This window comes from Polypterus senegalus, chromosome 1 (genome assembly GCF_016835505.1).
Source record: "Polypterus senegalus isolate Bchr_013 chromosome 1, ASM1683550v1, whole genome shotgun sequence".
Classification (NCBI taxonomy): Eukaryota; Metazoa; Chordata; class Cladistia; order Polypteriformes; family Polypteridae; genus Polypterus; species Polypterus senegalus.
The window spans coordinates 279,902,180-279,929,124 of NC_053154.1; the positions used below are offsets into that span (position 1 = coordinate 279,902,180).

The 26,945-nt window shown below is 36.3% G+C and overlaps 1 protein-coding gene across 1 annotated transcript; it reads right to left on the reverse strand.

Moving 5' to 3' along the window:
- On the reverse strand, positions 1 to 26,539 carry mfsd13a (major facilitator superfamily domain containing 13A). The gene is made up of 9 exons (XM_039775376.1): positions 26,291 to 26,539; positions 14,965 to 15,227; positions 13,840 to 13,919; positions 11,115 to 11,564; positions 7,585 to 7,702; positions 5,104 to 5,200; positions 4,672 to 4,843; positions 4,028 to 4,221; positions 1 to 1,312 (listed from the first exon to the last, which is right to left on the reverse strand). Exons 2-9 carry the CDS (start codon positions 15,127 to 15,129, stop codon positions 1,065 to 1,067), a joined length of 1,524 nt encoding a protein of 507 aa, XP_039631310.1. The 5' UTR covers positions 15,130 to 15,227; positions 26,291 to 26,539; the 3' UTR covers positions 1 to 1,064.
- Between the last annotated feature and the right edge of the window lie 406 nt (positions 26,540 to 26,945).

Sequence of the window (26,945 nt, forward strand, 5' to 3'; positions counted from 1 at the left end):
TGAATGATGTAAAAAAAAATTTACTTCTGAAGGGTGTCAAAACCTATTTATGGGAACATAACTTTAGCAAACATTATGAAGATAAATATTTTTTCTGTAAACATTTAATTACAAATAACTGTGGTGGTAAGTCTAAGCAAACGGATGTACCTGGCATCTGGAGTACAACACTTGAGTAGAAATATATTGCTGTAGACAAATAAGGAAAAAAACTTTTGATTACAAAGATCAAGTTAAAGTTTAAAAAGTAACAAATGGCAGGATAAATACAACAAGTGCTTTACTTCCAAAACAGTGTAAACACTCATCTGGAATACTCCAAAAAAATGCTGTAAATGACGTCCAGATAGTCATTTGGTCCTGGTGACTCTTCATTGTTACCACTGAAATATCCTGAGACAAAGAGAATCCGTCGAACTTCTAGAGAATGAAACTCCGACAGCATTTCTGGAGCTTGTGTGCCAGAAGTTATTCAAGAATAAAGTTACAACAATACTTGACAATGCTACACTGGAAATCATAAAAAGCATTTCTACGTACTGTTAAAAATGCTTTTAAGATAGAGGCAGGGAATCTGAAGAGTTTAAAACACAAAACTACAGTTCTGTTACGCTGCGCTAAGGACAGACTTTCAATATGGAACAAATTAAATTATAAAATTAGTAAAGTGCTGTCAATGGATATGTCCAACGCTGTAAACAGAAACTGCAGGAAACACCTTTACATATTGAAGGGAATCTTTACATTCATACAAAAATATTTAAATAAGAACCATTTGGCACACACATACAGGAATGTTCTTGGTTGCATTTGACAACACAGCTGAAATACTCGCAGCCATTCATGAAACACACGACGGTGTGGCAAGGAGCAACTTTACAGAGAAATACAGCTTTTGAGTTTCACTTCTCTTCATTAATAATTAAAAATATGGTCTGAGCCCACAATTTGTTATTATAAATATCAACATATTTACAGCATGTATAAAAATAAGGCAGGCTTAGCTGTTGGTCCTTTTTGCTCTCATTCTAACTGACAGATTTGCTGGACTTGCAGAGGAATGATCATACTGCTTTTACCTGAACAGAACTACCCCAAGATGCATTTTGCCTTTGCGATTTCACATTCTGTAGTCGTTTTCCGTGAAGAGTGAACTGAGACCACGCTAGCAGTTGCAATAATGCACAAGTGATTGGGACAAAAATGAGCAGGTAAAAGCAGCCCTGGCGGAGAGGGGTAATCCAAGCCGGGTTGGAAATTTCTCGGGTTGTAACCACCTCTTGGAGAGGATCTCGCTGGAAAATGTCATAACCTGCAAGTGAAGAGAATAAAGTAACTGTGGCACAGCTTAAAACAGAGCCTGTTTATCCACCAAAGGTGTTCAGATATGTTATTATGGGGAACATACAGAACATTACTTGCATTATACTAAAATTCATTTCACTCAAAGTTTCCACATTATACAGCTCCAGTTAGGGCACTGGAATTCTTTTTATAAAGTGGTTAAACTACAACACTTTAAATTACTATACCAGTAATACTCTACCTAACTGGACAGATTATAGGATTCAAGTTTAAGTTGAATCAGAAAAGAAAAAAAAAAAACCCAAACACACACACACTGAGTAAAGACAGTAGTAGAAAAAACAGAAATAAAGCCCAGTCCTCCACTTTCTAAATTAACTGAATCCAATCTCAGGTCACAGGAACACAGAGGCAAATAGGGCAGGAAGCAACTCAGGACAGGACACCAAAAACACAGAAACCCCCACGGAGCACAGTCCAGACCACCCTAGTGACACCAGGTGCCCTAATATGCCTCTTTAGAATGTGAGAGGCAAACCCTCATGGTCATGAAAGAACTTCAAAAGTCAAAAAATATATATATTTAAAACCTATAGAATTATCTGACATGGAGGGGTCTTTTTACTTTCTCATATAATATAGAGAAAGTACAGAAATCGTGAAAATATTCAACCTTTGATGAATCTTAAGTTTTAGACTTTCCTGCGTCCGAAAATACCATTTTTGAAATTATGCATGTCTGTGTGTAAACACCATAACTCAAAAACACTTTGGCCTGCTTTATATCAAAAATAAGGAATGCTATCAACTTTAACTGAATATATATATATATATATATATATATATACACACATACACACCACAAGTACACAGTGCATCCGGAAAGTATTCACAGCGCATCTCTTTTTCCACATTTTGTTATGTTACAGCCTTATTCCAAAATGGATTAAATTCATTTTTTCCCTCAGAATTCTACACACAACACCCCATAATGACAATGTGAAAAAAGTTTACTTGAGGTTTTTGCAAATTTATTAAAAATAAAAAAACTGAGAAGTCACATGTACATAAGTATTCACAGCCTTTGCTCAATACTTTGTCGATGAACCTTTGGCAGCAATTACAGCCTCAAGTCTTTTTAAATATGATGCCACAAGCTTGGCACACCTATCCTTGGCCAGTTTCGCCCATTCCTCTTTGCAGCACCTCTCAACCTCCATCAGGCTGGATGGGAAGCGTCGGTGCACAGCCATTTTAAGATCTCTCCAGAGATGTTCAATCGGATTCAAGTCTGGGCTCTGGCTGGGCCACTCAAGGACATTCACAGAGTTGTCCTGAAGCCACTCCTTTGATATCTTGGCTGTGTGCTTAGGGTCGTTGTCCTGCTGAAAGATGAACCGTCGCCCCAGTTTGAGGTCAAGAGCGCTCTAGAGAAGGTTTTCATCCAGGATGTCTCTGTACATTGCTGCAGTCATCTTTCCCTTTATCCTGACTAGTCTCCCAGTTCCTGCTGCTGAAAAACATCCCCACAGCATGATGCTGGCACCACCATGCTTCACTGTAGGGATGGTATTGGCCTGGTGATGAGCGGTGCCTGGCTTCCTCCAACTCCAGGCGGGCTGCCATGTGCCTTTTACTAAGGAGTGGCTCCCGTCTGGCCACTCTACCATACAGACCTGATTGGTGGATTGCTGCAGAGATGGTTGTCCTTCTGGAAGGTTATCTTTTCTCCACAGAGGACCTCTGGAGCTCTGACAGAGTGACCATCGGGTTCCTGGTCAACTCCCTGACTAATGTCCTTCTCCCCTGATCGCTCAGTTTAGATGGCCGGCCAGCTCTAGGAAGAGTCCTGGTGGTTTCGAACTTCTTCCATTTACGGATGATGGAGGCCACTGTGCTCATTGGGGCCTTCAAAGCAGCAGAAATTTTTTTGTAACCTTCCCCAGATTTGTGCCTTGAGACAATCCTGTCTCGGAGGTCTACAGACAATTCCTTTGACTTCATGATTGGTTTGTGCTCTGACATGAACTGGCAACTGTGGGACCTTATATAGACAGGTGTGTGCCTTTCCAAATCATTTCTTAGATTTTTTATTTTTAATAAATTTGCAAAAACCTAAAGCAAACTTTCACGTTGTCATAGAATTCTGAGGAAAAAAATTAATTTAATCCATTTTGGAATAAGGCTGTAACATAACAAAATGTGGAAAAAGTGATGTGCTGTGAATACTTTCCGGATGCACTGTACTTAGCAATTAGATTAAATCCAAAGAAAAGTCACAAAATATATCAAATCTGCAAATTTCACCCTGTGTGTCGAAATTCATTAGTTATTGCAGAATGAATAATAAGAAAAAGAAAATTGTTTCAGTTAAAAAAAAAATGAAAAAATGCACTCCATCAACCATCCTTAAACTATAAAGTGGTATATAAATAGTGATTGTGATTTTCTAAATTAAATCTAAAAGTTTGTGTACCTTAATTAAATACAAAGCGTTTCCACAATTAGAATCAGAATTTGAAGGTTTTCTACGATCCAATAAGGATACTAAAAACAAGGAATGTTATTACAACTGATAGTACATATCAGCTTTCTCTGATCAATCAGATTTTACTTTGTTCTAATTTGGCAATATGGATGACACAAACCCCCCCCTCCCAGATGCAACGGTTTTGTAACAGTGCTAGAGACTGTATTCACAACCATTCAGCAGTAAACCTACCTGTATATACATAGAGGAGCCAAGTTCCTATCAGTGGTGCAAAGGTTTGGCCTGGCTTGGTAACCAAAGCCACCATGCCAAACAGTAGCGCTGAAGCTGCTTGCTGTCTGTGATTGACCACAAAATCTTCATCGACTAGATCGGTAATTACCAGATTCAGAAGTTTGCAAGTACCCTCAGTAAAAACACGGTTACTGCCAAAATGAGAGAGAAAAGGCATTATTTATAGCTTTAATAACCGGGGCATTCTATAGTGAAAACTGGTATTAAGTGCATAAAAAAAGGCTATAAAATATGACATTTTAGCACTGGTCTAAAAGACAGTTTAATTGATAGGATTTCCCTAATAAAAGCTATCTGTTAGTTATAATCGTATATTGCTGGTGTACTGTATGCATCTGCACCATGCGGTGCTACTTGCTGCAAAATTTTTAAATCTGATTTCTGTTATTTCCTGAGAGATTTCTTCAAAAAAAACATATATACATATGACATGGGCTTTAGTATGGAACTCAATTTAGAAAAGCCTAGAAAACCTTCCCTAAATTAACTTTGAGCAATAATCAAGAAAAAAAGAATTCATGAAATACCCTCAGGATACAGGACGAGGCATATCAAAAAATAAAAAAAATAACACAACCTACCTGGCTATAAATATACACAATATATAAATCTGGTCTGGTCCTGCTAGTAGCATGATGATGCTGAGCATAAGTTTGAGGAAGAAGAGCCAGCGAACTACTATGTAGACACCATAACGATGACACAGCGAGAGAAAATACAGATTGTTTAAATGAGGAGCAATGTACGAGATACCTGTAGGTGGAGGGAAAAAAATATATAAAAAGGTAGCATTTGACTATTAACGTAGTTTGCTTTAACATCACAGACTGATCTAGGAGTCATACAAGAGTAGCTGCAATAGTTATTTGCTCTTAACCCACAAACACATTTATTTCATAATTATACTGCACAATCAACTTTGTTGTTTTAAAAATACACACAGAATCAAATAATTTAAAGTATTTATGTAAACCGCTCCCCCAACTCATGTTGTATATTATATATGCCCATACCAAGAAGAAAGGATCCTGTAGATGATGAAATTCTGTTCGACAGAAGGTGCTCCAGAAACAGAGGAAAGAAATTACTGTTGAAGTGGCAGTGAAATACCTGCAATAAAATAAATTGCAAATTCATAGTCATTTTTTGAATTTAATTATAAGTTGTATTATGACTAACCCACAGTATAAACAACATGGCTTTTAGTTTACTGCCACAAGATTACATTTCTGTTCAAAAAATTACATACTATACTGTATTTCTAAATCAATATGAAAAGCAGATAACTAAGTATATACTGTAAGCTATCATAAAGAAAAAATAGGCAATGTTAGCTCCTGAAGAATAAAGAGGTTTTGTGGGAGTGAATTATGGCTGAATGATGGATTACCATTTGCAATTAAATTGATTTCTTTCTTTTCAAGATGCTGTAAATGTCATAATCTATCTGTGTAGTAATGATAAAACGTGTTATCCAACAGTTGTCGAGCATCATGTTCTTCCTTTCTGGGAAAACTGAAGATTTTACCCAAAATGAACAATAAACAAACAGACTAATAGCCAATATGATTGTTTTCCGTTAAGGTTATTTGTGCTTGATGTCACATTTTCTCCATTGCTCAATAACACAGCCTTACCATCACCTATCTTAAAGTTTAAGATGTTTGTGTTACAAGTGTCTCGATGCATGCTCAATAATCCAGATAAGGAAATTCTAGAAAGTTGATTCTGTTCATCTGGACATAGTTTCTTCCCCCAATATGTTTCATCACTCATCCAAGTGACTTCCTCAGTCTCAGTTGTCTGCAGGTTTCTCCAACCTTATAAACAGTACCTTAGTTAATGGTTAAGTTTCGATCATTAGGCCAACAATGGGCCATGTGATTGATGATATGCAAATTGTCCATTGATCAATGGCACCCGATCCTTGGGGTGATCCAATTTTTGCCGCATTGTGTTTTGGGGTTTGAAAGCCACCAAGACCTGGTGTTTTGAAAAAATGCGTCTCAGCTGTTCCGATACTCCTGACACATAAGGGATCACCAAAGGTTTTCGCTTGGGCAGCAGTTGTCCTTCCTCTCTCCTGGATTGCTTAGAGGATTCTTTTGGTGTCTTCCCTGCTTTGACAAAAGTCCAGCTGGGATAACCACATTTACTCAAGGCCTTTTTGATATGATGTTCTTCTGCTTCCCTAGTCACTGATTCTGTGGGTATGGTGTTTGCTCTGTGTTGTAGACTCCTGTTGACACCTATTTTGTGCTCTAGCAGATGGTGAGAGTGAATCCTTAAATACTGATCCGTATGTGTTGGTTTACAGTACACATCAACTTTCAAATGTCCCCCTAGTACTAGTACTAATCATGACTACTTTATTATACATACTACTGCTATGTCCCAAACTGTTAAAAAATACCTTTAATAGAATCTGAGAACATTCACTTTAATCGCATGGGAATTGTTTTAATTACAAATTTAAAACATGAAGCACGGAGGCAAATCAAGGAAAAATAATGTGTCTTTGTCCCAACCACTATGGAGAGCACTTTGACACTACTAACACCTCAAAGAGAGTTGAACGAAGGAATTAATAACAGTTTATATGTTCATTTTAAGTATAGTTGGTCTCATTTGCTATAGTGAGCCATCTGTTTGACTGACGTGAAATGCAGATAAAAGGACAATTACTATAAATGTTACTATAAATATGTTTAGAAGAAGAAGTAATTTAATACCATGGTTATATTTCTACCTTAGGTGCTTTGTTCATGCCCCCCCCGCCCCTGAAATTTGTTCTGGGTTAAATGTTAATGCACAATGAAACATGTGACTTGTGGAAATAATGGATGTCAGCTCAGCTTCTTGTTTTCTAATGCAGTGTATTCTATTAAGTTGTAATTATAAAATTATAATATACATATGTTTTTGACAATTTGGAAAGAGCACTAAGATATTCGCCATGTCTGGTTTACCTACAGTGAACTGCTTAATTAATAGATTATTCATATTTATCAATTAATTTAAATATTAATTTAATTTATCATTGCTAAATAAAATATTACCAGCACTAAGTGACTTCTTATTTTTAAACATGTATCGAAATAAATTTTGGCAGTTTAGTGGCATTTTGCTAATATAATTGTATTTAACAATTTTCATAAAACCAATAAAAAACCAGGTCTTGCTTTTAAAGTTAATAAAAATTGACCACTTAATTTAGCTTGAAAGTTTAAAATCCATCAAAAAGTAATGAGCGTTAAGATGGACCAAATGCCACAGTGTAATGTAACATCTTGAACTAGTACAAATAGGCACCAAAAACAAAACAAAAAAAAAAAAAAATCACAAAAAATAAATTTTATAGTAAATGGCATTTACAAATGGAAAATCATGCTTGCAGTCTACAGTCAATGTGACCCCAAATTGATCACAGTGGCCTGTACTGGACAATGAAAAAAAATCCTATGCCATAGAAATAAATGCTGAAAAATACTTACCTGCAGAAGATTCATGCAGACAAACCAGAGGAAATTCCTTTGTCTTGAAAGCTGCTTTAGATATTCCCCAAGTGTTAAACTCTTCTCTTGACCCAATGCAGGCTGGTCTACATGTAACCTGAAAAAGACAGTCCAAGCATAAATACCGTTTTTTTAAAATACGATGACAAAGAAACTCAGGCATTCAAACCAATGCCAACAAGATCATGTGCACTTTTCGTTTAAGGTTGTATTCTCTATAAATTGCAAGATTCTCATATAGCATGCGATTTCTAGAAGTATTTGCAGCAATCAATCAGATACAACTGAAGGTAAAGATGTTAATCATCTTCCATCTGCTTCATGATAATGTCCTAAGAAATCAGGCACATGTTGCAAAGACTACTCTGAAAAACCAAAAGATGCCATCAGGACCCTATTCTAAAATGTTATTTCCATGTGATGAAGATGTCACATTAGAAAAGCTGTTGCATGTGGATTACAAAACATTTTATTTGAGTTGCATGGAAAGGCTTTGTGAACATTATAAGCTTATTAGTGCTCTTTGGGATTGTGTTTCATGCAATAGGTTAGGTTCAAATAATTGCTCAAACAGTTATCTATAGTATCTGCTACACATGGCCATTCCCATCTAGACAACACTGACAGCGCTGTGAAGATTACGTTTTTTTAATTTCTCCATTGCCTTTAATACCATCCAGCCATGCCTGTTAAGGGGTAAACTCAAAGAGATATGCAGCCTTTGGTGTCTTGGATAATGTACTATCTGCCTGGCATACTGCAGTTTGTGAGACTCAAGGACTGCGACTCTGATATGGATGTGAACAACACTGATGGCCGACAAGGAACAGTGCTGTCTAGTTTTTTTGTTTGCCCTTTATACCCGAGGCTATAAATAACCAGGTCACGTCACTTGCAGAAACTCTCTGATGAATCTACAGTACACTAATGGGCTGTATTGACAAAGGGGATGAGACAGAGCATAAGAGTTAGGAGGAGAACTTCTTTGGTGAAAAATAATTTTCTGCAACACCAGCACAGTCAAAAAACTGGTTACTTTCACCACACCACAGACCCTCTGCAAATGGTCTTTATTCGGGGAGTAGTGGAGGAGGAGGTGGTGCACTGCTACAAGTATTCGGGCTCCACATCAAGGACTGGCTGGTCCGATTTCATAACAAAGAAGAATTATATATGAAAGGGCAGAGAAGTCTTTTTTTCTTAGAAGATGTCGTTCCTTTAATGTTGGTAGTTACATCCTTTACATATCCTACAGCTCTGTGATATCCAGAGTGAACTTTTATGCTCTAGTGCGTTGGGGCAGTAACATCATTACAATAGTGGCTCGATGAATCAACAAGCTAATTAAGGAGGCAGGGTCAGTTATGGAACACATTCTCTGCCAACTGGAGGTAGTATTGATGGTGAGAATAAAGGCAAAACTGACAGCCAATATGAATAATACTGCACCTCCTTTCTCTAGCACACTATAACCGAGTACTTTTAGCCAACAAGATATTTAGCAGAAGTCAGGATACACTACTGAGACACATTCATACCTATGGAACTACCTTAGCATAGACAGAAGTTTTTACTTATTTTGCAATTCATGTGCATTTTTGAGGGGGTTGTTGTTGTTTATTATAATACTTTTGCACTTCTGTAAAAAGCTCACTTTTCTCTTGAGTCGTGAGTACCACAGTGGAAGGACACGTGTCCCAAAGGGGATGGGGAATGGTTCCATGCCTGGGACGGGACGTCACAATAAAGAAAAATGGATGAATGGTCTTTCCAGCTGAGATGGAACAGGAAACTCAGGAGGCCAATATAATGGAAGGTCAGCAATGTTTAGATCCTTTACTTTCTGATACACTAGGTGGCAGTGTCCTTGGGCTTTGGTACCCGGCAGGATACGCACAAGGCACGCTGGAAATTAGAGTTCTAAGATGCAGCCCTATTGGGGTCCTTGAGTGCCACCAGAAGGTGCTGCAGTATGTATAATTCCAATTTAATAAGACTTTCGTCTGTACCAGTAGTGCTTCAGACGGACCATGTCCTAGTACTGGAAGCTGGTCTAAGATAAAAGCAGCTGTTTCGGTTTGCCCAGGGAATCGGCACTGAGAGGCAGAGGACAAAGCTCTTTGGAGGAGTGGCAGGAGAGAGGAGAAACTATATTTGCATGTTTTGGTACTTTGATTGTGGTCACCTGTCTATTAAGGTACTGTCATGAATAAAATAGACAAATATTTGGACCCGTGAATGTGTTGGGTGTGATTGTATCTGGGATTTGGTACTCTGTGGCAACCCCGACTAGGTACTCTATCTAATGCATTAACACCATATTAGGTAGCACAAGATTTGCATGTGCATTATAGTAAAATGGTACAATTGAACTGTTAATGACTTTTCTTTTATAAATAGTGGAATAAATTAAGATAAATGAGAGAAGGAATTCCAACACAGTATACCAAAGGATTATTTTAATCTTTTTAAAAGGAAAGACTGTCATAGTAAAAAATCGTACATATTTCAAAACTATGGAAAAAATATGCACAAATGCTGTTAGAATTTTAATATGAAACTAGCCCAATGTTACCACTTTATCAGTACACACACACACACACACACAAGCACCTTTGAAAACCATGTACATTTAAATTCTCTATGTTCTCATATAGCATCTGAAGTTCAGGAGCAGTTGCCACATAAAGAGCTGATTTTCTTAATACTAACCTATAGTAACCAGTCTCTAAATGTATTTGGAAGAGAGGTTTGCTCTTCACATAGTGTAATAAAGATATGTGAAGTTAAATAACTAAGAATATTTAGAAATGTATTTTCTATAGCTATAGGATGCTTACTGAAACTCCCTGCTGCATTATTAAATGTTTTTATTTAACAAAGCTTTTCAATAACTAGGGTCAACATCATTAGAGGCATTATTAAAAATATGCCAAATTTTGCCAGAGTGGGCAATTCCTAGTTCAAAAATAATTATGTGTATTTAGATAAATGTAACAAAAAAAACGAAAAAATTGTTTTATCAGTTAAAGGCAATTATTTCACGTTGATTAAATAAGTAAACTTGCATCCAATGGCCTGAAAGAAAAATACTCTCTTTTTTAATAATTTCAGTATTATTAATGATAATTATATTATGATCTTTTTTGATAAACACTACAAGTGCAAATAAAAAATATTTAAATGATAATCCATTTACACCATTATTTTGTTAGACCAAATAAATAAGTGCTTTGAATATTGGAAAGGTGCTATATAAATGAAAGTGATTATTATTATATGTGAAAATGAATGATGTAAAGGGTGATGTCACTATAAAATTAACTACATGTAAGGAAGATAAAAGAAAATCATTAAAAAAGGGAGGACAAAAACAACACAGCAAAAACAAAGCAGATTAAATCAAGTACATAATGTGACATTAAAAAAAACTGCAACTGAGACAAATGGCACAGAAAATGACATTAAGTACTCTAAGACAAAACATATGAAGATTAAGCATAACATACTCTGTTAGCGCAGATCTCTCTTCTTGCCGTGCTCTAGCCTCTGACTGAAACCTCTGTCGCAACAACCAAGAAGCAATGCTGAATCCCAAGACAGACACAGCTGCCAAAGCTACACAGAATATTCTGAATGAAAAAAAATTCTCTTTGTCCCAGAAAGAGTAGGACATGAAGACAGATAAAGAGCCAAAAGCACTGAAGAGAGAGCAATAGAAGTTCAGCTGGGTCCTCTCACTGGCTGAGACTGCAAGGTCTGCCAGCAAAGCATTATGGTTGAGGTCCACCATTGTAAGAAAGCCATCATATAGACATAAACAAATTATAAACTGTAAACCAGGTCGAGCCCACGCAAGCCAAAATGCTAAAAAGGAAATGGCATAAAGAGGGCCATTTTTAGATAAAGACTTCAACCTCTTTAATACTACTTCTGGAGAGGATAGCTGTGTTGATGACCTGTAAAGAAAAAAGAAAGGTTTACAGACAAATGTTAGGTAAATCACTGCCACCAAAGATGTGGGCACTTTAATAGCTACTTGTAAGTGTTATAGAAGAGCAATACCAGTCAACATTTGCAGGTAAGTTCCAAAAAGTGTATATGTTGTGAAATTACAAACCTTTTGGCAAGAACATTAATATACAACAGTCACTTTTTCAAACAGAGGCAGACGAAAGAAAAAAAAAAATTACACAAGCAAATCTAATCTTATGACTAGAGCCTATATGCCAAACATTAGGTGTATGTGTTTAAGAAACCAACTAATAACTTAATAAGCACCAAGCACTTTCAATATTTATGGTGCTCAAAATTCAAGAAAAGTATATACAGTAAAAACTTCAATCCAAGCCTACCATTACATGTTAATGCTATTTTTTTAAAATGTAGATTTTAACGGTTTCTAGTTACATATCAGTGGAGATAATTAGCTGTTTTTTCCTTTACACATATTCAACAACATGGCTTTGATTCACAACATCAAGAACTCACACAAGACTGGCACAGGAGTGCCTGCGCATGACTGCTAAGTGCAGATATTTTTGCACATTATTGCAGCATTCATTCATGAATGCATAAATTGTTCCATAGATGCTATTTTTGGTTAGACAGTAACAGAGTTGGCTATTTGCTTTCTTACAAACACCTTTCCATTCCCCATGAGTGGTTTCTGTTGTGCCACTTTTCCATGGAGGTTTCATCAATCAAGGGCTGTAGACATTAGTTTTCTAGATAGGTTTTTTTTTTCTAAATCATGCAATTTTGTGCTTTTGTCAGGGTAGTCAATAGACTTACAGCCATTTCTAAAAATCAAAGTCATTACTGTTCAATGGTAATTTGGGAGAACAGCCTACTTTAAAAAATGAGTACGAGGTTCCACCTTCTGTAATGATATTAAAATGGAAAAGAACAGGGTTCCATGAGACTTATTCAGCTCTTAGTCACAAAATCAGGGATTAATTAACTACATACAGGCTTAAAGTCTGTTGAGGTTTCGACTCCTCTTAAAAACCCACTTTTACAGTATACAAAGCACTTCAAAGGTGGCTAAAGCGTTTTACTCCTCTGCTGACTCAGGGTCATAAAAAGGTGTTGACTGCCACTCAGCCACTATTTTATTATCTAACCATAGAATTAAACGTAGAAATAGAGTTGTGCTCCTCCTTACATTTTTTGCTACAACTTAAAAACTAAGACATTCTTGTCAAACACTCAGATGTAATGTAATATTGATTTTGGTTGCTTTGGGTATTTAATTAACTGCTATATTATACTGTATATAGTATAACTACAGCAACTGTAGTTTTTTTCCTCAAGAACTATGGTGTTTCAAAATTCTGAAATGGAACTCCTTGAGATGACCTCTTCTAAAATTATGGAGTGAACTGAAACATGGCAGCGTTACCATGTTCAGTCAGAAAAAACTTTTCCAAAGAATCCAGAGAGATTTACGTCTAACGTTGATATTCGAGTAAATTATGAAATGACAAATTATATAGATTCAACAAGCATTTTAACATATTTACCAAATAAATCTGCAATATCTTTATTAATGAACAAGTGAAAAAAATCATTAAAATGTGTACAGACATTTGAAATTCTTTTACGAGCAAACAGACAATAGTGGCAATAAAAAAAATTAAAAAGGCTATACAACACAGCTCTAGATGAATAATGTACATAAGTAGCTGTATCACAGTCTGATATAAAGTAAAATAGACCAAGCTGGCATTTGCAGGATATATCTGTAAAGAAAAAACTAGGGCTGCTACTGCCAAATAAATTCATACATCAACAAACTCCAGTTAACGTCTACATGTAGCTGTTATACATGGATGTAATGCAAAACAGAATGTCTATACAGGGTTTTAAATTAAAATAGTTTAGTTTGTAGTCTAAGACATTTCACTTAAAACACTCTAAAAGGGGCTTTCTTTTCTTACCCAAAATTGGGAAAATAAAAATATTTTGTATGTCTGACATGGTTTAACCACAACTTAATAACAGATGGGACATCCTGCATTTCAAAATTTCCACTCATTTGCTTTTTATGGAACGGACTATCGCAGTACAAATGCTGCTATTTTAAGCAGTGTACTAAACTACATTTTTCTTCCAATTACTGTGTTAACAATGTTGAGAGCAAATGTTTAACTTCACCACACCACAAGAACTGAACAATAAACATCTACTAATCACAAAGGAATGAAAATGGGAAAGTATGAGTGAACTTACTGTTTTGAACTAAGGAAAGTACGATCACTTAACCACCCGAACAGTGGGTCATTCAAACTATTCCATATAAGAAAAATTGTCTGTGGGGGGGGGGAAAAAAAAATCAAATTCAAGCAACAATTTGCTGTAAAAATAATTAATGAAGCCACATATTTCATATTAAAAAAATGTAAAGAATAAATATACAGACTAGATTGAGCTATGATGTTTCATATTCCATTTCCTCCAAGACACAAAAATGCAATATAAGAAGCAGCAGGCTATTTGGATCCTGGACTTTCCATATAAAAAAACTGCTTAAGTACAAGTTATTTTGTTAGTCTATTAAAAACATGATTAACATATTCAGACTATTACCGTTAAAATATTCAGGTAAATATGTATTATTTTGCAGTATGTTCTTCCCTTTCAGTATGAGGTTAAACATTCATTTAGCACTTTATATGGACTGTCATCGGGCAAATTAATGAGAATCAGCTATAAATACTGGGTCATTTTTGCCAGTATCTTTTAAACAACAGGGATGCAAAAAGTATTAAATATCTATGAGCCGATAAGACTCACCAAAACATAGTGACATAAGATTTTAGAAACCAACATAAATCTTTGTTTATCCAGTAATCCATCCCATTACTGAAATTGCTTAACCCAATTTAGTATGGCATGGGCTGGAGTCTATCCCTATAGCACTGCAAACACCAATCCTGGATAGGGGTCCAAACTAATTATAGGATAACCAAACTAAATCTTAAAATAATGAGCCTGATATTTATATGCCTGGTTGTTACAAAAAAAAAAAGAAAAAAACAACTTTATGTATGGGTGATGCTCTAGTTCACGTCTAAGAAGATTAAATTCTATTTGCAAACTACCAATTTCATTTCACATATTAGACAACTGAAGTTTTTAGCCAGCATGTTTCAACTTTAAGAAGCTCTCTTTCTCTGGAATTGTGATACAGGAGAAAAATATATTATCAGAACTAACCAAACCGTCATTTATTATCTAAAAGTAGATTTTAGATATTACAGTTAAGGGGATACACAAACAAATAGCTTGACCACATTTAGCAATCAAAAGATACAGCATAATAATGCATAAATGTGTGGATTTTGGACAACTTACCTCTCCAACCCAAAAAGAGACCTTATCAATCTTGTAGACGGACACAAATGTGTCCACATAGTAAAGTAGAAAAACATTGTGCAAAATAGAAACAAAGAGAGAGATTGATCCATACAGAACAGCAGTAGACACGCCAAAAAAGCAGCTCCACAACTTGACACCCATTATTTTTGTTAACTGTTTGTGCAGGCCTCCTTCAGTGTTGACCCCATATTCCACATCTGTCTTAAACTCACAGTCATCTTGAGACCATAATACCTTTCCTGCAACAAAAGATATAAAATCAAACATTCAAAAGGAAATAACCTTTAAAAATATAAATATATTGCCATTCTGGAATAGAAAAAAAAAATATTTCAGAAATAGTAGCTCTGAATTAAGCCTTCTAGCCAGTCAAAAAAATCATTTAAAATTTAGAAAACAACAAAATGTTTATTCAGTGCTCTTTATGTTACGAGGAGGCTTGGAGCACTGAACAGACCCCAAGTTGCAAAACCATCTATTAAAAAAAGAAAGCTATAATAATATTAGACTTGAAAAAAACCTACAGCAGGGATTTTGGAACCAGGAGAATTACCTTTGCGTTTCATGTTTATTTAGAAAGAACAAGCTTGTCAAACACCTCCCACGTCACCTTAGCAGAATGTGACTCATAAAGGTTGTTTTACCATGATACACATAACATATGAACAAGGACCCAGCTGTTTCCTGCTAGTTAGCCTGATTAAAACTGTCAGCAATGACACCAACATGTAAATACATGTGCACACAAACTCTTTCAGAGGATGAAACAAGAATGATTCAACACCCTGTAGATTTTAAATGATGGACTGACTTGCACATATAAAATGGATTCTGAAAAGAAAAAAAAATAATAATTTTGAAGTAGTGTCTTCAGAAGTACAGTTTACACAATCAAGCCTGTTATGGCAATTAAATACAGTAAATACTTCAAACGTGGGCTGTCAACACAGAACAATCCGGCAAGAACAAAAAGCAAGTTTAAAACATCAATTACCCAGTTACTAAAAATAAAACTATCCTCTTTAGATGTGATGAGGAAATAATGCAGTTAAATGCTGAGGCTGTTGGAAGCAAGTATGACATGTGCTAAATAGCCACTAAACCTACTAGAGCGAGACTGAAGTTTGCTGTATCATACGTAGACATGCGAGTGCTTCACTTTACATGTGAAAAATGCAATATGCTAAGCACATATGACTGGGTTATTAAAGCAACAGACTGTAGTTTTAAAATAGCAGTATTAAGATGTCTTTTTCTGTAAAATAAATAAATAAATAATGCAATGTGACTAAAAGAGATGAAGACACTATTTACAGTGGGTACGGAAAGTATTCAGACCCTCTTCAATTTTTCACTCTTTGTTATATCGCAGCCATTTGCTAAAATCATTTAAATTAATTTTTTCCCTCATTAATGTACACACAGCACCCCATATTGACAGACAAAAAAGAATTTTTGAAATTGTTGCAGATTTATTAAAAAAGAAAAACTGAAATATCACATGGTCCTAAGTATTCAGACCCTTTGCTCAGTATTTAGTAAAAGCACCCTTTTGAGCTAATACAGCCATGAGTCTTCTTGGGAAAGATGCAACAAATTTTTCACACCTGGATTTGGGGATCCTCTGCCATTCCTCCTTGCAGATCCTCTCCAGTTCTGTCATGTTGGATGGCAAACGTTGGTGGACAGCCATTTTTAGGTCTCTCCAGAGATGCTCAATTGGGTTTAAGTCAGGGCTCTGGCTGCGCCATTCAAGAACAGTCACAGAGTTGTTGTGAAGCCACTCCTTTGTTATTTTAGCTGTGTGCTTAGGGTCATTGTCTTGTTGGAAGATAAACCTTCGGCCCAGTCTGAGGTCCTTAGCACTCTGGAGAAGGTTTTTGTCCAGGATATCCCTGTACTTGGCCGCATTCATCTTTCCCTCGATTGCAACCAGTCATCCTGTCCCTGCAGCTGAAAAACACCCCCACAGCATGATGCTGCCATCGCCATGCTTCACTGTGGGGACTGTATTGGACAAGTGATGAGCAGTGCCTGGTTGTCTCCACACATACCGCTTAGAATTAAGGCCAAAAAGTTCTTAGTCTCATCAGACCAAGATATCTTATTTCTCACCATCTCAGAGTCCTTCAGGTGTCTTTTAGCAAACTCCAAGATAGAACTTTTTGGCCTTAATTCTAAGCGGTATGTGTGGAGACAACCAGGCACTGCTCATCACTTGTCCAATACAGTCCCCACAGTGAAGCATGGAGGTGGCAGCATCATGCTGTAGGGGTGTTTTTCAGCTGCAGGGACCGGACGACTGGTTCCAATCGAGGGAAAGATGAATCCGGCCAAGTACAGGGATATCATGGACAAAAACCTTCTCCAGAGTGCTAAGGACCTCAGACTGGGCCGAAGGTTTACCTTCCAACAAGACAATGACCCTAAGCACACAGCTAAAATAACGAAGTAGTGGCTTCACAACAACTCTGTGACTGTTCTTGAATGGCTCAGCCAGAGCCCTGACTTAAACCCAATTGAGCATCTCTGGAGAGACCTACAAATGGCTGTCCACCAACGTTTACCATCCAACCTGACAGAACTGGAGAGGATCTGCAAGGAGGAATGGCAGAGGATCCCCAAATCCAGGTGTGAAAAATTTGTTGCATCTTTCCCAAGAAGACTCATGGCTGTATTAGCTCAAAAGGGTGCTTCTACTAAATACTGAGCAAAGGGTCTGAATACTTAGGACCATGTGATATTTCAGTTTTCTTTTTAATAAATCTGCAACAATTTCAAAAATTCTTTTTTTTTTTGTCTGTCAATATGGGGTGCTGTGTGTTTTAATGAGGGAAAAATTAATTTAAAATGATTTTAGCAAATGGCTGCAATATAACAAAGAGTATAAAATTGAAGGGGGTCTGAATACTTTCCGTACCCACTGTACATACAGAGGAAACCTTAACCTCCTTAGCATTAGACCAGAGCGTTACTTGGGCTGTAAAAACAGGATTAAAAAAAGAGTTAGTCTCAAGTGTCCCTGGTATAGACGCGTCTCACATGAGCATTAGACCCGAGTATTACTTGGGCTGTAAAAGTGCCAACAGTGTTAGTGCCGAGCATTGCCTGGGAAACGATACAGGCATGCTGTGTGTAAGCAACAGGCCTGAGTGTTCCAAGGCAACACTGCACACACGGCTTCTCCTAGCCTCATAATGGCATCTCATAAGTAGTGTTTTTCAGCAGCCCACTCTTGACAGTGATACGAGCAATAATGACAAAATGAATCTGTCTTCAGGCAGGGAAACAGAAACGGACGGTGAAATCGAAAGTAATTCTGATAAATCTGAAAGTAACGCTCATGTTAATCGCACATGTGCAGTGTGCTGTTCAAAAGCTGATCAGTCTGGAAAGAACATCGGAAGGTATCATGCTACTATTGTCCCGACTGTGACGTTGAATTGTGTATTTCACTGTGCTTCAAGAGATACCACACAAATGACACATTTTGACAGTATACAGGGTATTAGCATTATTAGATAGATAGATATTATTATTATTAGTAGTAGTAGTATTATTATTTAACTTTCTACACTTGACTTTGTACTTTTAGTATTTTGCAGGTTTTACAGTAGAAAGAAGAGATTTAATAAATATGCCATTTTTCAAGCCAAAAAATGCAACGCTTTTTACATGTCTTTTGAGAAAAAAATGTAACGCTAAGGAGGTCAATGAAATCATTAACAACTTTTCAATTTATCTGGCAGCTATCAATTAGTTTAACAAGGCAAGTTTACCTAAAAAAAAAAAACAGCTTTTATACATTTGCTTTACTCTTAAAATTTTATCAGTTCTGACTGATACAAAACAAAACTACATGTATAATCAATTTTTTCCCCCCGAATTAATCACTTGCTACACTTAACATTTAAAAACAAACATTGTTTTCATTTTCACTTTTCATCCACACTACCCAAGTGTTTTCAATCCCCAAAAACAAAGACTTTTGAAAATGCTCTCCAGAGTATGATGTTTTTGTAAATGTAGCATCAGCTTTGTGGTATGAACGGTTCAAAGCAGAATTTTTCAAAAATCAATACCCTGATCGCGCTCTGGTTGGTTCATGTTTATTTGGTGGCCTTTCACTTATAGGGTTCTGCTCATTACAACGTCTCAATCACTGATTCACTGGTTGGCCACCCTTCACGGAAGAAAGACATATTCAAGAATAACAGCCATAGAACAGTTGCTTAACATGACGCTTTTTGTGCTGCTTACAAATACACCTCTGAATTGTGTTTTGTACAGTTTGAATGCTATATACAAAAGGCAGACTATTTACTGGTTGCAACAGTTTTACAATAAATCCTGTGGCCACCAGTGCCACTGCTGTAGTGAAACATTCAGAGCCCTGTGAAAATACGATTATAAATAACTTGGTTGACAGCCTCTAATCAATATTTATTACTTGAACTTGAAAATGTAACAGTGTGGATGTAGTCTTAAATAAAGTCAGTATTTGGAAAGTGACAATTTTAGCTCGGTACACCACTACAATGGACTTGAAATTAAGCAATCATTATGTGATTGAAGTGTAGATGTTCAGCTTTAATTTATGGGGTTTACAAAAAATACCACATCATCTGTAAAACATGGTGGAGACAGTGTTATGGAATGATCATGTCTGACTGCCAATGGAAGTAAGTCAGTAGTGTTTATTGATGATATGACTGTTGGCAGAAGTAGCAGGGTGAATTCTGAAGTGTACTATCTGCTGAGCTTCACCTAAATGCTGCAAACTGATTGGACGATACTTCACAGTGCAGATGGACAATGAGCCAAAACATACTGCGAAAGCAAACCAAGTGCTTTTTAACACAAAGTAGTATAATAATCTTCAATGGCAAAATCAATCAATTGACCTCAACCCAATTGGACATGCATTTCATTTTCTGAAGACAAAACTGATGGCAGAAAGTCTAACGAACAAGCAGCAACTGAAGACAGCTACAGTAAATGTCTGGCAAAGCATCAATAGAAAGGAAACCCAGCACTTGTAGATGGTCATTGATTTCAAATTTTAGACAGTCATTGACTGTAAAGGATTTTCAACCAAATATTGAAAATGATCATTATATTTATGATTGTGTTAGTTTGTCCAAATACTTTTGAGCCCCCATGTATAAAAATGTCTATTGTTCCTTTAAAATTTAATTAAAGCTAAAAGTCTATACTTCAATCACATAATGATTGCTTTATTTCATATCCATTGTGATGACGTACAGAGCCAAAATTCTGAAAATTGTGTCACTGTCCAAATACTTATGGAATGGACTGTATAAGGGAGAAGTGGAAAATACAGAAATCTAGTCCTAAAAACAAATAAAGTATGGTATTAAATGTTAACTAATGAGAGAATTAAAAACAGTATTGTGTGAAGAAACTGTCAAGGAAACATACGTTTTCAGAGTCATACCAAAATTATATCTATAATTACTATTCAAATAAGATTTTGCACCCAGGTTAATAAAAAGATTTAAGTTTAAGGAAAGATGCAACCTATCCTATAAACAATGACAGCAAAGCAGGAAAAACCCTCAGGATGGATTGCTAATTCGTCACTAGAGGTACACAAACACAAGCATGCTTGAGTGTTTTAGAGAAACCAGTGAAACTGATTGAATAGGAACCTCAGGGACACAACAACTAGCTCAGGTCAACACAGGGGAACATACAAAGTTCACATAGAAGGTTACTCTGCCGTGATCAACTACAGTTATTAACAACTTGTAATATTCATATTGTTGAGTAAGCACTCAATAAGATTTCCAATAAAGCAATGAACTATAAGGGATTTGGGCAAAAAGGAGGGTACTTTGGCGAAAGCAAATGTAGGAAAGAAATGAAAACAAGACACTGACATATCTGTACTTACTTGAATTATAATGCCACCATCTTACACTAAGTGACAAAAATACAAACACATATTTTAGGAAATACAAACTCTGAGAATGTTTAAATCTTACTTGTATTTTTAGGGAACTGTGATATATAGTAAACCATAAAATTTTGAGACTGTTCATTATTTGCTTCTATGTATCGCTGACAACAGCAACCCACAGAATGACATGCTCTTCAATAGCATGAAGTTTACTCTTTGTCTTATAAGTAATAGTTTCACTGCAGTGATCTTCTGAAACACATACCTTTTGAAACAATAGATTTGCATGTCACAGCAAATGTATGCTTGTTTAATTTAACTTTCAAATGAGTCTGTTATAATGGGAAGTTGCAGACAATAGTTAGATTCACCTGTGTCGGGCATGTTCGTCTCCGTCAGCTACACCTGCTTTGTACACATCTTGACCTGCCGCAGGCAACCACAAACACTGCATTACGCATAGAATAATCAGCTAGGTAATTGGGAGAACAATTTTAAAAACCATCTTCCACCACAAAACATACGGGGGATGTAGAGTATTGTTTACTTTCTTCTGAGTGTCTTGAGCACAATGTTGAATTGAATAAGCTACAGCTTGCTTTGTAAGCTCTCCTCTTCTCTGTATTGCTAAAAAAACAAATTCTAAATCAAATAAATCTTAATCTTTATTGTGCATATAATACCTGTACTTTAGATTTACCGTGCCTTAAACAAAAATACCCAAACCTCAATAAACTGTCCCAATTTTGCTTTGCATTAACACAAATACCAAAATGCTGAAATTATTTTTGCTTGGAAAAGAAAAGCTATATATAAAACAGATAAACTGTTGTAATCAGGTTTCATAATTATCCTGAGCTCTCACTAATATTAAGGGGATGAGCATTTTACTGCAAAAAGATCTTAACTTTGCAACTGTAGCAATGTGAGTTTTTGACCATTCTCCTTAGTGCATTTGATTTAAACCAGGATCTAAGTTGCAGCTTAGAAATGTCACACAGTCTGAATATAACAGAAGATGGGCTTTGACTGACTACATCAAAGATGTTCATTTATTTATTTTCAGGTCATTCAAATGTCACAAAATGTGTTTCAATAAATGTTCTGGTAAAAGGTGAATTTTCATATCAGCTTCTAGTATTCAAGTAAACTTTGCTTTATGCCACTGTTATACAATTCTGGCATTTCTTTCTTTGTCACTGCTAAATGGGGGAGCATAATATACTCCTTCACATTTAACTGTAAATGTAGTACTTCACAAAACATCTGCAGCACCCATCCATCCATCCTCTAAGATGCTTGTGTGTGGTGTTTTTGTTTATTTACCGGATCATCCATTTCTGGGCAATGTTCAAGTTAGTCAATAACTTTACATTTTTTGGCATCACCATGACTGAGAAACTGGAGTGAGCAAAACACATTTAGCTATTGCCAAGAAGGATCACTAATGCAATTTGGGAGTGCCTGGGCAAATATGTAATTGATTTTCCTGTTGGAGGACTGCGCAGAGGGTTATTTTGTTTTATCTCTCTCTCTCTCTTGCTGTAGGCACTAGCTGAAGCCAGATCCCGCATCAATTAAAGCTTGGCTGGTATGGTGTCAGAAGCAAGAAAATGAAAACAATACATTATTACTGTACAGTACTATTATATTATTTTTGCACTAACTATACCTGTTTATTTTTTATTATTTATTTTTCAAGCACAAATTTTCTGAACGTAACGAGTGCAACATTCTATCGCAAGGACTAATTTGTATATCTTTATGTGCAGGGTTTTTCTGATAATTTAAAAATAGTATAAAAAAAAAAAAGAAGAAAAACAGCTTTCAGCTCTCACTCCTCCTCCCTATGGTCTCCATACTTCACTTGCAACTCTTGCAAGGTACTGTCCCAAAACTCAAAGATCTCTTTATCCCCCAAACCGTTTTGCTTGGCTGCCTATTAACTTACAACAGTATAAATGAATGAAAAGGAATCTGCTTGAGAACATTCTTCTTCCCACGATACAAAGCACATTCTTTATTATGTAACCATTAGATGGTGTAATTACATTGTAATACAGCGCATGCAGGAGGGTTGTTTTAGGAGAAGAATATGCCTGACCTTTCCATTATATCTTCTTAGTGTGTTGCAGAGGACAGAACATAAAGACAAATTAAAATACAGAGCTGCAATGGGCCGCAATATCCATGCCAGATTAAAAGGCCCTAAGTAGAACACTGAAGATAACTACTTCTCATCCTGCATCTGCCCAATTGATCCGAGATCTACAAATGGCAAGGATAATAAATTAACCAGAATTTATGTTCATACTTTTGGAGTCATTTTAGGACTGACTACCCTTGTAGAATGGTTGACAATGATGTTCAGATACAGTATATTCTGGCATTTAACTCTTGCTTTTTATGTATGAAGGTTGTGCCTCAGAATTATACTTCAACAGTATCATTAATACTGAGCAGACCAGATTCATGGCAATTACTGCCATGCTGTAATCAAAGCCTCAGTTTTGACCCCGCACCCAACAGAACACACAAACACAAAATACAGCTATGATAGCTTTAAATGGTATTATATGTGGCAGTGATGTTGTCACTAACTGAACAGTTGGTTATATGGGAAGTACAGTGTAACTAACGGCATGAACACAGCAAAACTGATAAGACACTTGTTGCTGGGCAGAAATCAACTAAGTAATCTATAAAAACTGCAAGTTGTATTTCCCAATCAGCCAGCAGAAGATCAAAGTCCTAAGTTCCCCTCTCCGCAATGTTATGAACAGCTGTTGAGAGCGGAAGCAATACCTTAAGTCAGGGGTTCCCAAACTCGATCCTGGGGACCCACTGTGGCTGCAGGTTTTTGTTTCAACCAACTTCTGTTTTTCATTGGACTCTTAGCCTAATTAAGCGAGTCGTTATTTCCTAGTGTCTGTGTTTTGGAGTCAATGTAAAAATTCTAAACTAAGTTTGGTAGATTTTTATTAAAATGCAATAATCATGGGGAATATGTAGGGTTTGTTTTAAGTCATTAACAGTATTTTCAACCTAAGTTTCATCCTGCTTTTCCAGGTGTTCTGGTTAATTAATTGATTATTTACTAATTGGTGGGTCTGACACTGAAGTCATTGCTGCTTTCATCATCCTGGGTGTCTGCTGTGCTGGATGTTAATTGTCACTAATAGGGTTAAATGAAGGGAGCAAACTACACAGGAAAAGGGGAGAATAACAGGAAAACAACAAAAAAGAGTTAAGCATTTACAGCTTGAGAAAAAAATAGAAATATTTCTAGATGTCTTATAAATGTAAAAAACATATTGTTCTGGTTTTCTGAATGCAGAATAAGAGCAGAGTAAAAAAAAAAAAAAAGACCAGCTAATTAAATGGGATCAGTTGTTATCGATTAATATCACCGACTGTGAATCTGGTTAGAACAAAAACCTGCAGCCACAGTGGGTCCCCAAGATCGAGTTTGGGAGCCACTGCCTTAAGTGATTCCTCCACAGAGGCAGACAATAAACCTGATAAAGTGGCCACTTAATGTATATTATCATTGGTAGTTTTGTAACCATTACTGAATTACAGATGCATATTTTAGGTTCAAAGAATTCAAACCAGTAATGAAGGACATGAACATTCTGAAACTAACGTTAAGCCACTCTTCTTCTGGTAAGTAAACTTCACAATTTTGCATATGTTCAGAGATTTCTTTATTCTTTCCCTTTTCTTAATACACAAGCGTATTCCCCTAGCCATGGTACATGTTTATTTCTTGCAACCATCACTAGAGAAATCTTGGCTTATACTGAAAACAACATGCATATCATTTGCTTTGAAGACACCATCTAAGAGCAAACAATCACGCTCACTTCCTCAAGTAAAAACTTTCACTGTTATGTAAATATGTCTTTGACTGTAAACTGATTCCACTTTTATTGCTACATTAAGTTTCCAAAATACACAATTGTCAAAAGATAACAAAACTGCAAAGTGCACACCTAGCAGTCTATGTTCGGCTTGGCTGAGGTACAATATCACAGAACACAAGGACCATAAAAAAGAAGATAAAAGTGACTACTTCTATCTTAGAAATCAGAAGATATCATATCCGCTTGCAAGCACTGCAGTTGAAAAGAACTCCTAAACTGGACTTCTGGTTTATAACAAACAAAAAAAAATGAAAAAAGTATAAAAAGGAAAAAAAAAAAAAAAAAGATGAAAGGTTTATTTTCAACATACCATGGGAATCACCTGAAAAAAATATTACATAAAAATAAGGAAGAGTCTTGATTGCCATATCACCTTTTGTGTTCGTTTTTGGGTGCTGTCTGTTATTAAGTAGAAGCTTAAAAAAAATAATTTAAACTTTGTGTCGCATACCTCATCCTGTGTTACATATTTATATCTACTAATCATATTTGCTTTTATTGTCTCGAGTTACAAAGTTCTTTGCTAATCATTTACCACGTCTTGATTGGAATGCCAAAACAGGTTCAGGGGTCTTTGGGGGGTGTGTTTGTATGTGTATGTACATATAATACACACACACACACACACACATACTGTACACCACATTAAATGTGTACTTATACACAAGCTTCACTGGCTAGGTCCAACTGCTGATGCCAAGTAATGGCCCATAACATTAAATTCAAACGTTCCATGTATTTCCACTGCACTGGTTTATTTCGACCACATAAATTGTGCTAAATCCTTCCAAAACTTTAAAAAACGAAAATTCCGAAATATACATTAACAGTGCTTGTTCTAATACAACTAATGGACAACTTCGATCATCCAAAGAGGAGCAACACTTGAAGCTTGAAACATCTGTGGTCAGCTTCAGTTTACAGCCCCGTCTTCACAGCGTGTTTCGTTTCTGCATTTAAATAATGACTCACAAGCCAACCTGGTTTCATGCATTTTTTCATTTTATGTGCCTTCTGTATTATATTTCTTGTATTTCATTCTAGGTACTCTCAGTTCAATATAATTCAAAAACTTTGCTTTACAATTTGAGCTAAGAAATATCATGAATGGAAATATATACAGCGTGATTAATTATAAATATATAAATAATAAAGTCACTTCACTAGGCATCATATAATGCACTTCTAAAAAAGCATTCGTGGCTTTCAACGACAGCGACCCCCTCCTTTTCCGCCCAATTATTTAGTCTACAGTCCCACTTCTGTTATTTTAAGATTGTCCAAGGCGCTTAAACCTATTTTCCAATGATCATTTTCATATTTTCAAAGAATGATGCCAAATACTAGTACTAGAAAAGTTGCTTTGTGTGTTTGGCTTTCTTTAAACACCAGTTGTTTCCCGTAGAACATCCCCTCCCGAAATATTAACGAAATTAAAGCACCGGGCGCTTACCTGAAGCCGCAACTGCTTCAGCCGATGGGCTTTGATAAGATAACCGAGTGTGGAATTAATTTACACATCTTTAATATTCTCTTAATCTTATTTCACAGCTCTATGTCCTTAATTTATCTTCTCTTCGTTGTAAATGAAAAAGAAATGGCAGCCAGTTCAGTAATAAGCATCAAGGAAACCGCATCACGGGACACGACACAGTGCCTCTCTCCGTGCGCTTCTCAAACGGCCGGGCTCCACTCTCGCAGAACGTCACCCGCCCCCAGCCACGGTTTCCTTACGGAGGGCTTGACGTAACACAAGAGGACCGGAAATGTGTTTGGTGTGCTCACGGCGGCACACAGCAGCCTGGCTATGTCATTTGCTTTTAGAGTTGAATTTATTTATATTTAATTTGCCGTCGTAGCTGTGTGGTTTTATTTATTGTTAAAAAATATTAACATCCAATGACATCGTCCATTTGGTACTGAATTATCGATACAGTAGCACGTTTGACTTCACGTTCGATTTCAGTGTGCAGTGTACACGTTCGAACTCTGTTGAACTAGAGAGTTGCGCTTAGGCTAACAGAGAGTAAAAGGACGCGACACGAACGAGGTTATGAGGGACTGTGTTTCTATTCAGATCTCTGCTGTGTTTGTGGTCAGGTACCAGA